The sequence below is a fragment of the Lathyrus oleraceus genome, chromosome 7 (assembly GCF_024323335.1).
Source record: "Lathyrus oleraceus cultivar Zhongwan6 chromosome 7, CAAS_Psat_ZW6_1.0, whole genome shotgun sequence".
Taxonomy (NCBI): domain Eukaryota; kingdom Viridiplantae; phylum Streptophyta; class Magnoliopsida; order Fabales; family Fabaceae; genus Lathyrus; species Lathyrus oleraceus.
The window spans coordinates 368,151,853-368,168,098 of NC_066585.1; the positions used below are offsets into that span (position 1 = coordinate 368,151,853).

Here is a 16,246-nt window from a genome sequence, read left to right on the forward strand (position 1 = left end):
GGCGGTAGTAACCACCATAGGAGGAGACAAGGGGGATTGCTTCCAATCCAAGACGCTTCATGCACCGAATTGATACAAAAGAGTGTGTCACCCCACAATCAACAATATGAAACAAGGATGATTATTGACGAGACACGTACCGGCAATTAAGGCATTGTTGCTCTTAGCCTTCCTTGCATCCAAAGTATAAACTCCATCGGCGCTCCTCCCCTGCATCTGATTTTTATTCTGAGGACATTCCCTAGACATGTGACCTTCTCCTTGACACTTAAAACACCTAATTACACCAGCTATACATCTTCCGAAATGGAACTTCTTACATACTTGACGTTGCGGAGGATGGTTAGGTCTTAAATGTTGCACTTGCCTTCTTTTGAAGGGTCGAGGTCTAGACCTAAACTGATGACTTGGTCCTCCCTGGTTCATCTGGCCAACCCTATACTGATCAATCTCATCTTGAACCCTTCTCAAATTATTCTCAGTCACAATACATTGTCTTTGCACCCCTACACGGTCAGGGAACACTCTTTCTATGTTGAGTGTCCCCCCATAAGCCTCCACAGGATTTAATCCACCATGAAACTTAAGAGGGTTCATGCGAAAGAAACACCAAAAATCAGCACCCGCAGCTTCTTGTGGAGTCATTTGAGGTTGCTGACCACCATACAACTGTTGCATTTCTCTGTTGCACGAACTGGTTCGGCGGTTGCTGCATCGGTTGCACAAACTGAGGCCATTGAAAACCTTCACTATCACTTGGCGGTTCGGAATCTGAATTCTGAGTTCTGAGTTTACCGCGACCTCCGTCTGCCAGTCATGATCCCTAATGTCATACAAATAGGATTAAGTTGATCAAGCTCAATTTTATGAATATAACACCAAGGACAATGATGACAACCCACATATGAGGCAGAAAGAAATACTTATAATATTTCATGGCTAGGTCAAGGATACAACCTGCTCTGATACCAATTGTAACACCTATATATAATATATGTCTAGAATACATATTATACATAGTGTAAAACCGGTACTAAAATACATAAGCGCCTAACAGCACAGTGTACATATATAGATACATGCCCTAAATAAATACAACATGACACAAAATATACACAAAAGTGCCTAAAATAAAACTATTGGTCTAGATCATTACAAATGATCTCAAAAATATCTACATAGCGGAAAAAGCCATCCAGTCCTCAGGTAAGCAAGACATCACTCTATCTTGCCCTTACCCTTATCCTGCTCAGAACCACCTGAAAAATAATCAATAACATGGGGTGAGATAATAATCTCAGTGGGTTCCCTATCTTATGGGTCCACTCGGCTCTATAAGGTTTTCTAATCAATGTTCAAATCATGTTCAACTCAAGTCAACAAGGGAACAAAGACTTGAGTGATGGGGAAACTAACTCGCAATGTATGGCAACATGCACCTGAGTTCTCGCAACTCAAACAAGATCATTATTCAGATCACGAAACATCAATTCCCAAACGGACTTACATCTAAGCCAGGCCCAGTTCATGCATGCTCGTATGATTCTAATTTCGCGTTGGATATTGGGTCCTCTATGAGGCTTAATCCCCAGTTCAAGCGACCGTCACCCGTATGGGCCTCTATCCCATTTAGGGTATCTTTCACCGTACGGGCTACCTCCCACTTAGGTGTCCACCTTTCCCCCATGTCTGCCATAGTTGGGGCTCAAACCCAATTGAGGATCGAATCATCGGTCTCACATCCCAATGCTTACTCATCTAAGCATACCAAAATAGAGATATGCACCGTCACATAAAATACACATTCTGAATACATGATCGATTTCACAAATCATTGGTTCCACGAACCATAACAAAATCCACCAATCACAGGTGACTTCATTCACCATAATACACAAATAATAACATGGCATGTTCCATACAATGCGTCTCATTCTCAATCATGGAAACAATTTGTCCACGACCTCCACATAAGCGTCGTACGAATGAATACCGTATTCTCATATTATCTAGATTATAAACTTAACTCGTGACCTAATTTCAATCCTAGGTTAACTCACTATATTCATCATGTAATTTTCACCATTAGTACGTATTCAACATAAGCATAGCATCACAATTGATTAATGGATGGAAGAATTCATTTAGAAACACTTAAGAAATGGATTTTGAAGTTTTTAACTTAAGTCAATCGATTGGTTGGGGAGGCCTAATCGATTGGTTCCTCTCACATTTCTACTTTTCAAAGTTTGTTGAGTGTCTATCGATTGATCCTGCTAAAATTTTCCACTGTTCATATACAACAAGTTTTAGCAATCGATTGTCATGCAGTGTCAATCGATTGGTCCTATTAAAATTTCATTTTTCTGCAAAACAAAAAGATTGTCAATCGATTGATGACAGGGACCAATCGATTGGTTCACCCACATTTTCATTTTTCCACTTCTTAGAACCCCATTTTCCTCTGTAACTCCATTTCCAATTAAACCCACGCTCCTTCTTCCAACACATCCATCTCACTACATGCTCATAAACACATGTATAACAAGAATCCCAAGTTCATAACCACAAGGATTTCCAACATCACAACATAACCATAACAAATCATATTATCATAACAATCATAAAAACACATCAAGGCACATGTTCATGGAAATCAACAAGAGAAAGCATATATTCATCATATAGCATGAATTTTCATGATTTCTCTATAATTGTACAACCCTAATCTTCTATAAACCTAGGGTTTCTAACTAGAACCCACCTCAAGAAATTGAAGAGGAGAAGTTGTGGAGGATGAGATGAGGATGAAGATGATGGTGTTGGTTCCAAACTTTTGATCTTTCCAAGCTTTCCTTCTTCTACTTCTTCACTAGCCTTGTTTTCTCTTCTTCTATTTTTCCCTTTCTCTCTACTTCTTTATTTCTATCCTTTTCTTCTTTCCATCTGATGGTTCTACGTATACATATCCACAAGGCAAGTGTGTTATAAAATGTGGTGGTGAGTGGGTCAAGGTTACTAACAAGTGGCCATGCTTATTTGTGTGGTTAGTAAGTGGGTGGAGTGGTAGAAACAAATATCTCAAGTGGCACCAACTTGTAATATTTGTTCTACCGGAGCTATTGACCCATTATTAGTGTTACCAAAATGTCCCAATTAATAAAAGGTCAGTTCCAATTAATATTAATTAAGTTAACCTGAACTCACTATTTACTCTGTTTATCCCAATCTGCAACTTTTAGAGCACATAGGAACTCAATTGATCTTAATTAATAGAAATTTATATATTTAAGGAAATTCATAGGATTTTCTTACTTTTAAGTCCACCTTTTTAATTTCTATAATACCTTTTATTATTTGTAGGAAACTTTATAATTGTTATTTGATAAAAATATTATTGATTCTAATTTTTAAATTTTAAATGATTTTTCATTACTTATATTTATTATAATTTATTCCTTTTCCTTAATAAAATATAATTTATATGAAATTAGTTACGAACTTTTCATTCTGAGTTTTGTTCTAATTTTGGACTTTCATGGTACAAGAATCGCTAGTAATTGTAATAAAATCTTACGAAATTAATTTATGGACATATTATTACTTCTAATTCTTAATTTTTATATTGAATACTTTTTTTATCTTACTTTAAATTGATTTCTTCCTTTTACTCTTTTGTAATTATTTAATATTTTATAAAAATTCAAATATGTTATTATTTGGATGGTTCAAATGGAAAAACATAAGCATCATTTTCTAAGAACGAATTTGTTTTAAAGAAGAGTGACCAATGATTAATTTTGTTGATAACTAAGAAAAGCATGGATTTGGATAAAGAGCTTCTATTTTTGGCATAAATCTTGAAGTTAAAAAATAATTGTTATGGAAAAATAATTTGTTAGGAAATCAACCATCTATAACATCTATAATGCGTTAAACAATATATGATTTGATCGAGTTCATTTAAAAAAAACTTGATTGTTTTTTTTTCAAGGTTTTTAATGATTGCATATTGGTCACTCATTCTAGTTATTTAATATTATATTCTGATTTTAAAATATAACAAACTAAGTGAATATATTTTTTGATAACATTATGAAACCTTTTGTATAGACTTCCCAATACTAAGATATCATACAAGTTGTGATATGAAATATGACCATTCAACTACATGGGAGATATAAATATATGTTCCATTACCATTAACCAACTTAATTATCCAATAATATGTACAAATATATCGCATATCAAAGAATACTATAAATAGCACAATGCGCTTACCATTTTAAGTGGCTTTAAGTTAATATAGAATCTTAAAGACACCTTCTACAAAATTATTATTAGAAACCATGTGAATATTTTGGCAAAGTATTACATCCTTTCATTGAAAGATATTTCACTCGTATTTGTGAAAATATTTATCCTCTTTCTAAAAGAGTAGTCTTATGAAGGCTCCCTTTAATTTTATCTTTAATTTATCTTAGTTGTGGATGAATATCTCAAAAGATTGACTATACTCAACCAACATTTTGATATAATGAGCATTTTAAGTGGCTTTAAGTTAATATAGATTCTTAGAGACGTCTTCTAGAAAATTATTCTTAGAAACCATGTGAATATTTTGGAAAAATATTATATCCTTTCATTCAAACATATTTCACTAGTATTTGTAAAAATATTTATCCTCTTTGTAAAAGAGTAATATTATGAAGGTTCCCTTTAAGTTACCTTTAATTTAGCTTAGTTGTGGATGAGTTTCTCAAAGGATTGACTACACTAAACCAACATTTTGATATAATAATTATATATTCCAATTACAAGTAGCTCGAATTGATGAATTACTTGACATGCATGGCCTATATATAAGATTTCAATTTTATGGGAGTTGTATAGATATCAGGTATGAATCTTTGTGTCGATTCTCGCTTTCCTTTACATCCTTTATTAAATCGGCTATATTTATTTTATCTATGTTTTTAGCAAATAAAATGAATTATTTAAGCTTAACAAAAATATTAGAGATATATTAAATTTGTAAAATAAAATTTGTATTTAGGTGAATTATTTAGTACTAATTTTTGGGCTTTTATGAAATCAACATTTATTGTATCTTTTATTTAATTTTGTAAAATACATCTATCCAATTAATTAAAAAAAAATTCACACACTATAAATTATTTGTAAAAATTAAGTTTGGTAAATTAATTTTTTAAATAAAAAAATATTTTCAATTTAAATATTTTACTTTTTTTGAAATAAACTATTATATGGGCTTTTTTTTCTTGTTAAGAAATAAACTTTTACTAATATCTAAAATAATTATTTAATATAAAAAATTATATACAAATTAAATATATCTTTTTTGATAGTGATGGAAAAGTTTTGTCTTTAAATTTCATTGATATTATTAAACTCTATAATACTAACCTTTTTTCTCTTTACGTGGTTTAGACTAATTTTTGTACTACTTGTAACTTTTGTATCTTTTTATGATTAACAAACTTAATTAATCATTAAATACAAATTAAATATACACATTATTATAACAAATAAAATAAAAACTTAAATTGTAAAATAACTAATATTCAACTCATTAGATAATTTCTTTCCCAATTTTTATTTAACTCTTTGCAACAAAAGAGGGAAAAGGCTCAATGTGTAAAATAAACTCAAAACCCATAAACCAAACATTCATAAGCATGGAGAACCCATACATATAACTGAAAAGAAGACACTACTTATCATAGAGAGGAGTCTCAATTATTAATCGTAAATTGATAAAATTACTTAAAACTTAAAAATAAATAAATATTAACCAATTGGATCGTATAGCTTATCCTTGCATTTGCACTTCCACACCTCTGATTCTGGTGGGGGGCCTGGTAAAAGAACTGGTGTGCAGGTAGTGCAAGTTTCACAACTGTTTACGCAAGTTGGAGCATGTGATCCAATCGGGGTAAGAAACCTCCTTGACGACAATATCTTTGACGCATCTGATTTTTTGTGAGACACAATTCCTTGTTGAATTTCCTTAACCCATTGACCAAAAATATCATAGGTAACCTTAATTTATAGATAAATAATTGAAAGACAATGATCATTTTTATTTTACAAAAATAAATATATATGGAAAGACCTAAACTTTTATTCATGAAGGAGGTGAATTCATAAGGGAACTGCAGTAATTTATTTTGAGATTTAAGAAAACCAAATTATATTACAAGTAAGAAATATACAATTTGCATATATTTAGGTTTCAAACTTTATCATTTAAAATAGTTGCGAGATAGATCTAAGAAACTTAGCTATAAAAAATGAAATTATAAATCTTACACCTAATAAGTGAAAAAAAGAAAATGTGGTGTAAAAAATATTAAACTTCAATATGTCACATATATGTTGAATAAAAAAAACTAGTCTCTTTACCTGACCGTTAGAATCAGGTAAAATTGCACACCTACTACTGTCTGTAATAAACACAATGATGAGTTGTTATTTAATTGAAAATAAAACATAAAACAATTTTATTTAAAAATTAAATTATATGGTATGAGAATTAGATAATAAATGTCAAAGAATTGATACCTCTACATGTAATGGATGAAGCAATAGTACTGCTAAAAGTTATTATGAAAATTGAGAGTATGAAAAATGTGAAATGACAAAGTTGTGTTTTTCTCAAAAACATAATGAAAAATATATCTATCTCTATATAACAATAAAAACTATCTTATCTTAATGTTGAGAAGGATGAATCACTCTCTCTCTCTCTCTCTCTCTCTCTCTCTCTCTCTCTCTCTCTCTCTCTCTCTCTCTCTCTCTCTCTCTCTCTCTCTCTCTCTCTCTCTCTCTCTCTCTCTCTCCTCTCTCTCTCTCTCTCTCTCTCTCTCCTCTCTCTCTCTCTCTCTCTCTCTCTCTCTCTCTCTCTCTCTCTCTCTATATATATATATATATATATATATATATATATATATATATATATATATATATATATATATATATTATATATATATATATATATATATATATATATATATATATATATATATATATATATATATATATATATATATATATATATAATATATATATATATATATATATATTGTATAATCTTATATAGTAATTTTTAGGATTTTCTTACTTTTAAGTCATCCTTTTTAATTTGTATAATACCTTTTATTATTTGTAGGAAACTTTATAATTGTTATCTGATAAAGATATTATTGATTCTAATTTTTAAATTTTAAATGATTTTTCATTACTTATATTTATTGTAATTTATTCCTTTTCCTTAATAAAATATAATTTATACGAAATTAGTTACGAACTTTTCATTCTGAGTTTTGTTCTAATTTTGGATTTTCATGGTGTTAGCTGGGGATTTCGACAGATAGTTGAAGGTCTTTGGAAATATTAAGTTTTGAGGATAAGCAAGAAATGACTGTGGCGAAGCTGTCTAATTCTCTTTGTGGGTAAGCAATTATTTGTTGTTGTAGCCTGGAACTTAGAAGATTTTTTGGGTTTTCATAAAGCTCTCTTCGACATAGGTGTTCACAGAGTCGAAGCTTCAAGCGGAAGTATTTGAAATTTAAACAAAGTCGTTTCGTCAGACCAACACGTGGAAACATCTAAGATATGCAACGCTAGGGAACGGAGAACGTGGCAGTCATATATGTAAAGGCCGTTAGGGACAAAATTACTATAAATAGGGGTCTTAGTTTTAGATTCAAGGGTTGTGTTCAAACAGATATTCAAAAATTCACAAAATACACTCAAAGTACCGGAGCGAGAGAAAAGAGTTTTACGCTGAAAATTTATGTATGATGAACACCATAAGTTTCATTCATGTTATATTTTTCATACCAATTGTTTAAATTAAAGTATTTTACTGCCTCTTTATCTGTCGAATTGCCCTTACTTTTCAGTAATTTATCATCATTTTTATTTCTGCATTTACATTTCGCCAAAGTTTTCGTTTCCAGTACTTTCTGAAAAACTTAAAGCATTTACTTCGAGTCATTTATCTTTACCTTTCCTAAGTCTTTTCGTTGTCTTTAAGAAATCTTTTACTGCAAAGTTATCATCATTTACTTTGTTCATAAAGTCATAAGTTTCACTTAGAATCATTGTCTATACACTTTTTGTCATCCACAAATTAGAAAAAAACTTAACCATGAGTCAAATCACCGTAATAATAATTCTTAAGACACGTGTCCTAGGATCAATCTAGTCGATCCTGTGAGTTACCAAAAATATATAAATTTGGAAGACTAGCGGTTGTTTATCAGAAATCACTGGTAAACAAATTGGCACACCCGGTGGGACAGTGTCAAAAGAATTGTTGATTACAATAGTTGTTTTACAATTCGCAAAATTGTCGTTATTCTTTTGGTTTAAAAATTAGTGTTGTATGATCCTTAGAAGTGGCAGGATAGCCAACAATTCACAACCTATAACCAACAGAAAAAACCCAAAAAAGATGGTTAATACAACCAGTCAAGGGGAACAATTCTCCCCCCAGGGAACGGGTACAATCGGAGCGAATTCGATTAATGTATCCACTGAAATCCCTAATGCACAGGCCATACCAACGTCTGGATCCATGGCCTTGCATAATTCGACAGTAATGTCTATCATATCAGGCGCGGCAGATACTTCTGTAGTTTCAACCCCTAGGCCACCCGGATTCGAAAACTTTAGGCCTGTGAGAGATTACCCTAATGGAATGCCATCAACTGCCATGGCAGGGCTTCAAAACAATTCTTCCATATATACTCAACCACATAATACGGTTATTTCGCCAATTCAAAATTCTGGATCTGGCATGAACCATGTAGGTCGAAATAACCAATCACAAGGAATCCCCACCCTACTACCTACCCTTACAACGAATAATCAGGCAGCCTTTAGACAACAAATGGATGCCAGTAACCATGATATGGTAGGAATTCTGGCCAGAGAAATGAATACCATTTTCTCTCCTTTAACACAGAATGTGAATAGGACTAATACTGACAATGCCCAAACATACCAACAATTGTTAGCACAGATGGGACGCATAGCAGATTTTCTAGGCGCCCCACAACCTGTTGTTCGACGCATGCCAAACCAGGTTATAATCCAGGGAGAAGAACCAACGATAGATCAGGTTCGACCATAAAGGCAAGCCCCTGACGAAAGAATCACGGGGGCAAGATTGGAACAACAGCCAATTCGACGGGAAGTCCCCGAAGAACAACCTAGGAGAGTGATAATGGTTAATAGAGACCAGGACGCAGACGAAGTAATTCATAGGGTCAGGCGGGAAAACATGATGGAGAATGACCTAACCAGCATGATAAAGAGAATCATGGCCCAGAATGGTCTAAACACAAGACTTCGACGGCCAAATTATTCTTCTCCTCTATCAGAATATGTCTTGCAAACAGAATTACCAAAGGGTTGCAAAATCCCTAAGTTCACCAAATTCTCAAGGGATACTAGTGAATCCACTATAGAGCATATAGCCAAATACATGACTGAGGCAGGGGATTTGGCGATAGTGAGAACTTGAGGATGAAATATTTCCCTAGTTCTTTAACAAAGAACGCCTTCATGTGGTTTATGACTCTGCCACCAAATTCCATAGATGCTTGGCCCCAGTTAGAAAGATTGTTTCATGAACAATTCTACATGGGCCAAACTAAGATAAGCCTTAAGGAATTAGCCAGCATCAAGAGAAAATTCACCGAACCTATAGATTATTATCTGAATAGGTTCCGTTTGTTAACGTCTAGATGCTTTACAATAGTGCCTGAACACGAGTTGGTCGAAATGGCCGCTGGAGGTCTGGACTATTCCATCAGGAAAAAGTTAGACACCCAGCATCTAAGAGACATGGCCCAATTAGCATATAGGGTTCGGCAGGTCGAACGCTTCAAATCTGAAAAGGCCAGAGCGAATAAGAATTATAAGAAAGAAAGGGTTGCTTATGTCGAATTCGAAGACGAAGAGTCTAAAATGCTGAAGACCCCTATGGTCTTGAGGAATTCGAAGTAGATTTGGCAGAATTAAAAGAAGCACCACCCTACGCTTGCAAATTACTTACACCGTCGAATGGCAGAAATCCTGTTGAAACTGAAAAGAACGAGAGATTTCCCAAAAAGACTTACACATTTGATGTTACCAAATGTGACGAGATCTTCGATCTATTAGTAAAAGATGGCCAAATGATAGTGCTTCCTAATACCAAGATTCCTCCGTTAGAACAACGAAAGAAACGAGGTTTCTGTAAATATCACAGTTTTTTGGGCCATAAAACTTCACAATGCTTTCTTTTCAGGGATCTTATTCATAACGCAATCAGAGATAGCTGCCTCAAGTTCACCGACAAAGGAAAAAACCAGATGAAAGTTGATACCGATCCCCTTAACGTTGCTGAGACCAACTATGTTGAACCTGTCGAAATCAACATGGTTGACATAAGGGAAGTGGAGGCTGTAAAAGCAACAGGAATTGGAGGCTACACGCTGGATGGAAAGCAGGCTACTGATGGCCTAAGTAACGACATTTGGAACTTCTGTCAAAGGTAAACAGGTTGCTAACGTCGAACCAGGGATCACTGAAGGTCTTAAAGGGAAAACAACCGAGGCTGCTAAGGGCCTAAGAAACAAGTTCGAAGCAATTTCAATCACTGATGGCGCTAGTCTGGGTGTCAACATGGTAGACCTGAACCAAACCCCCCAGAAATGGAGGAAGTGGAGGAATATTTGAAGATGGAGCAAGAAGGGATGAAGTTTGGCTATCCCAAAGCCAACGAAAGCCTACGTGAGTATCTCTGGAGATGTCACAAAAAGAATGCTGACATGTTGCTGTGCCCAAGATGCAACATCAGGATATCTCGAAGGGTGGTTGAGGATTACAAGAGATGGCAACGAACAAAGACCGAGAGAAACTGGAGGAAAGAAAGCCAATTGCAGAAGGTGTATCCCACACCAGGAGAAAGCCTTCTGGGTTTCATTGTGCGTTGCTACAAATATGAAACAGAATGTTTGATGTGTCCTAGGTGTGGGGCAGTGTACAATAGAGAATTGGCCGAAGCATTCGAAAGAATCCCATATGACCAAGGTTGGGACGGATATGGAGGAAATCCAAACATGTATAGCTTCGACAAGAGGGGAGCACCTAGGAGGCCAGATAGCCCTCACCCAAGGGCGAAAAGAGTCATGTTTAAATTGCCAGCAGAATTCCCTGAGGACAAGTGGACTCAGGCGGGACCAAAGAAAGGAAAGTGGAGGAGTTTCGAAGATGGAGAAAGAACCTCGTGGGCGTACAGAAAACAATTTCAGGCGTCCAAAAGAGAGGCGATCAGGCTAGAAAATTACAAAGGAAAGAACCCTATGTCAAGATCCCAATGGAGAAGGCATCAAAGGATGAGGAAAGAAGAAAGAGAAATGAATAAAAAAGAAACTGGAGAATCCAGCAGCGTCAAGAATCCCCCAAATATCATGGATTCGACCAAACCACCCGTAGGAAGAAAGTTATTTACAGATGAAAACATAACTCAGAAGGTTCAAAAGGAACAAGCGAAAGAAGAGGAAATGCTCACAGATGATTTCGAGTCCGACGGAGTGTCTTCTATGAATATGAATTGTAACATGGTCTCAGTCCTGCCGTACGAGTATAACCAGGAAACAAAGGTCGAAGATAATGAGGAAGCGAACGCAGCGGAGATGGCGAAGCATCAACCAGCGTGTTATTATGTTCTGAACAGTGGTGTTGTCGAAGAACAGAACGCTATGTTCGAAAGGCCGCACCAGGGGATGCAGAGTCACCTCAAGCCCCTATACATTAGGGCCAAAGTTGGACATGTGGGAGTGAATAAAGTCTTGGTGGACGGGGGAGCAACATTCAATTTGATGCCCCAATTTATGTTAAAACAGATAGGGATGTTCGACACTGACGTCAAACCTCACAACATGGTACTGTCAAATTATGAAAGTAAGATTGGACAGACGTTGGGCATCATACAAATGGACTTAACTGTTGGGTCAATCACAAGACCAACGATGTTTATGGTAATACCTGCAAAAGCAAATTACAACTTACTACTGGGGAGAGAATGGATACATGGAATAGGAGCGGTCCCTTCGACCATGCATCAAAGAATATCTATCTGGAGAGAAGATGGCATGGTAGAGAATGTTGAAGCTGACCAAAGTTACTTCAGGGCAGAAGTAAACCATGTGGACAAGAGAAACTTCGACAGGAATTTGGCGCACATAGGACCATGTTACCCAGCGGAAGAAGGCTACGCCCCAAATAAAAATGCCTTGTACTTCTTGACTCTCCACCCAAATGGCTTTCAGTGGGATAGGGAGATTACGGGAGACCCAGAAATAGGAGAATCATCTGAAATACGGCCAACAGGATGGGATGAAGACTTGTACTATGGATGAGTCTTCTTTCTTCGAAAAGATTTCGGCCTACATGGCTGAGAACAAAAGACAAGCGGCTCTCGAAGTCGAGATAACAAACATGGCTAACAAAGCCACATATGGTGAAATCTGTAATACAGGACCAGGGGAGTTCTTTAGACCAAAAACCCCTGACGAACAAGTACCTGTGGAACTAGCAGAACAGAGGTTGGACACCATCTACGACGAAGAGCCTCTGGGATTTGAAAAAGATCCAGTAACGTCAAGCGCAAAGATGTTAGCACAAGATCCTTCCGAAGAGATCGATCTCGGAGATGGAAGTGCAAAAAGAATTACCTACATCAGTGCTAAACTGGACCCCAAGTTGAAAGTGAGAGTTATTGAATTACTAAGGAAGAACAAAGACTGCTTCGCTTGGGATTACGACGAGATTCCTGGTTTGAAGAGGGACCTGGTCGAATTAAAGCTGCCTATAAAGGATGGCAGGAAGCCCATCAAGCAGACTCCAAGAAGATTCGCACCAAAAATCCTCACAAAGATAAAAAAAGAGGTCGAAAGACTTCTTCGTTGCAATTTCATCAGGACCACAAGGTATGTCGATTGGATTGCTAATATTGTCCATGTTATCAAGAAAAATGGCTCTTTGCGAGTATGTATAGATTTTCGTGATCTAAATGCAGCAACCCCTAAGGATGAGTACCCAATGCTTGTGGCAGAGATGTTGGTTGACTCAGCCGCAGGCTATGAGTATCTCAGCATGCTTGATGGATATTCTGGCTATAACCAGATTTTCATTGCAGAAGAAGATGTTTCAAAAACAGCTTTTCGATGTCCAGGGGCAATAGGCACTTATGAGTGGATAGTCATGCCTTTTGGCCTAAAAAACACTAGGGCAACATACCAGCGAGCAATGAATTCTATATTTCATGATTATATAGAGACATTCATGCAAGTATACATAGATGACATTGTGATAAAATCTACGTCAGATGAAGATCATCTATCCCATCTCAGCCAATCATTCGAAAGAATGAGAAAGCATGGCTTAAAAATGAATCCTCTTAAGTGTGCATTCTTTGTGCAGGCTGGAGATTTTCTGGGCTTTGTGGTCCACAAAAAAGGGATAGAAATCAATTAGAACAAGACGAAGGCTATTATGGAGACCAAAGCACCATCAACCAAAAAAGAACTGCAATCACTATTAGGAAAGATAAACTTCCTAAGAAGATTCATCTCGAATTTAAGTGGTCGAACTCAAGCCTTCTCTCCCCTTTTGCGCTTGAAACAAGGGAAGTTCGAATGGAATGATGAACATAAAAAGACATTCGACAAGATCAATCATTATCTGACGAATCCCCCTATATTGGCACCACCATGTGGAAAGAAGCCTATGAGACTGTATATATCAGCTTCCGACACTACCATAGGTAGCATGTTGGCGCAAGAGAATGAAGGTGGCATCGAAAGAGCCATGTATTACCTTAGTCGGGTTTTAAATGATGCAGAAACTAGATACACTTCAATAGAAAAGTTGTGTCTTTGTTTGCATTTCTCTTGTACTAAACTCAAGTATTATATAAAACCTATTGATTTATACGTCTCTTCGCATTTTGATGTCATCAAGTATATGTTATCTAAGCCAATAATGCACAGTCGAATTGGCAAATGGGCTTTAGTGCTCACTGAATACTCTCTAACATTTATGCCTTTAAAGGCAATGAAGGGACAAATAGTATCAGATTTTATTGTAGACCATGCACTGGTCGAAAATCCTCAATTTCAAGTTGAGTTGAAACCTTGGAAATTATTCTTCGACGGTTCCACTCATAAGAATGGAAGTGGGGTTGGGATAATGTTAATTTCTCCTGACAGAATTCCTACAAAACTCAAATATAGAATTGAAGGTCCCCTTTGTTCCAACAACGAAGCAGAATATGAAGCTCTTATTGCAGGACTTGAGGCTTTGTTGGAATTGGGGGCAACTAGGGTCGAAATTAAAGGAGATTTAGAATTAGTAATCAAGCAACTGACGAAGGAGTACAAATGTATAAAAGAAAATTTGATTATGTACTTCGTCATTGCAAATAGGTTACTCAAAAAATTCGAATACATCGACATAAAACATGTCCCTAGAATAAAAAACCAAGAGGCTAATGACTTAGCACAAATAGCCTCAGGGTATAGAATTTCAAAAGAAAAGCTAGAAGAACTTGTCGAAGTAAGAGGAAAGGCAATGGCTGCCAGATTATCTCCGACAGATTTGGAAAGCACCCAGTTAGGATATGCTAACAAAGAGGAGTTTGAAGTTTTGGCCATTGATACCTTGATAGATACAGATTGGAGGAATCTAATTATTAATTATCTCAAGGACCCTTCGACAGACACAGAAAGAAAAACCAAGTACAGGGCTTTATCTTATGTATTGATAGGGAATGAATTATTCAAGAAAACCTCTGAAGGGGTCCTGTTGAAATGCTTAGGAGAAAGCGAAGCTTACTTGGCATTATCTAGTGTACATAGTGGAGCTTGTGGAGCACATCAGGCAGGCCATAAGATGAAATGGTTGCTTTTCAGATATGGAATGTATTGGCCCACCATGTTAAAAGATTGTATAGAGTTTGCTAAGGGTTGCCAAGAATGTCAAATACATGCAGGAATTCAACATGCTCCTGCAAGTGAACTTCATACAATTATTATGCCTTGGCCCTTCAGAGGTTGGGCATTAGATCTAATTGGGTAAATTAGACCCAATTCATCCAAAGGTCAAAGATACATACTTGTAGGAATTGACTATTTCATTAAATGGGTTGAAGCAGTACCTTTAGTAAATGTGGATCAAGAAACTGTTATCGAATTCATTCAAAGGCAAATTTTATACAGATTTGGAATCCCAGAAAGTATAACAACAGATCAAGGATCAATTTTTACTGGTCAAAAGATGCAAGAATTTGCAAAGGAAATGGGGTTCAAATTGTTAACATCCACACCCTATTATGCTGAAGCCAATGGGCAAGTTGAAGCAGCCAACAAAGTAATAATTGGGCTAATCAAAAAGCATGTAGGGAAAAAGCCAAAAAAATGGCACAAAACTTTAGACCAAGCACTTTGGGCTTGTCGAACCTCCCCTAAAGAAGCCAATAACACTACACATTTCTAACTTACATTTGGACATGATGCAGTACTACCTGTCAAAGTCTACTTGCAATCAGTAAGAATCCAAAGACAGGGAGAAATTCCATCTGACTTATATTGGGAAATGATGATAAATGAGCTAGTGGATTTGGACGAAGAAAGGTTACATGCGTTAGAAGTATTAAGAAGACAGAAGGAGAGGGTAGCAAGGGAATACAATAAGAGGGTCAAAGGTAAAACCTTTACTATGAATGATTTAGTGTGGAAAGTCATATTGCTTATGGATCGAAAGAATAAGGCATTAGGAAAATGGTCTCCACATTGGGAAGGACCTTTTCGAATTCTAAAAGCCTTTTCAAACAATGCATACAAAATAGAAGAACTAGCAGAGGATCAAAGAATCCTAAAAGCAAATGGAAAATACTTAAAGAAGTATAAACCATTTATGCATGAAGTTAGAATCATAACAGCATAGTAAGTAAAAAACTATCATGGCCAAAATGGTGAAGATATTTAAACTCAAAATATGTGCCAAAATGGTTTTCGTCTTAATCAAGTTACAAGTAAACAAGAGTCGAATAAAGCAAATCCAGGAGGAAATCAAAAAGGAATAGTGGCCCTCATCCGATCATATTTCTTCTTCGCAAAGCCAATCTTATACTGAACAGCCGCTTGAACTCCTCTGAGGCATGCAA

At 35.9% G+C, this 16,246-nt stretch overlaps 1 protein-coding gene across 1 annotated transcript; it reads left to right on the forward strand.

Annotated features, from left to right (window-relative positions):
• The first annotated feature begins 13,575 nt into the window (after positions 1 to 13,575).
• LOC127103879 (uncharacterized) lies at positions 13,576 to 16,026 on the forward strand. Its single transcript, XM_051041120.1, has 3 exons — positions 13,576 to 14,273; positions 14,508 to 15,094; positions 15,599 to 16,026. Exons 1-3 carry the CDS (start codon positions 13,576 to 13,578, stop codon positions 16,024 to 16,026), a joined length of 1,713 nt encoding a protein of 570 aa, XP_050897077.1.
• The last annotated feature ends 220 nt before the right edge of the window (positions 16,027 to 16,246 follow it).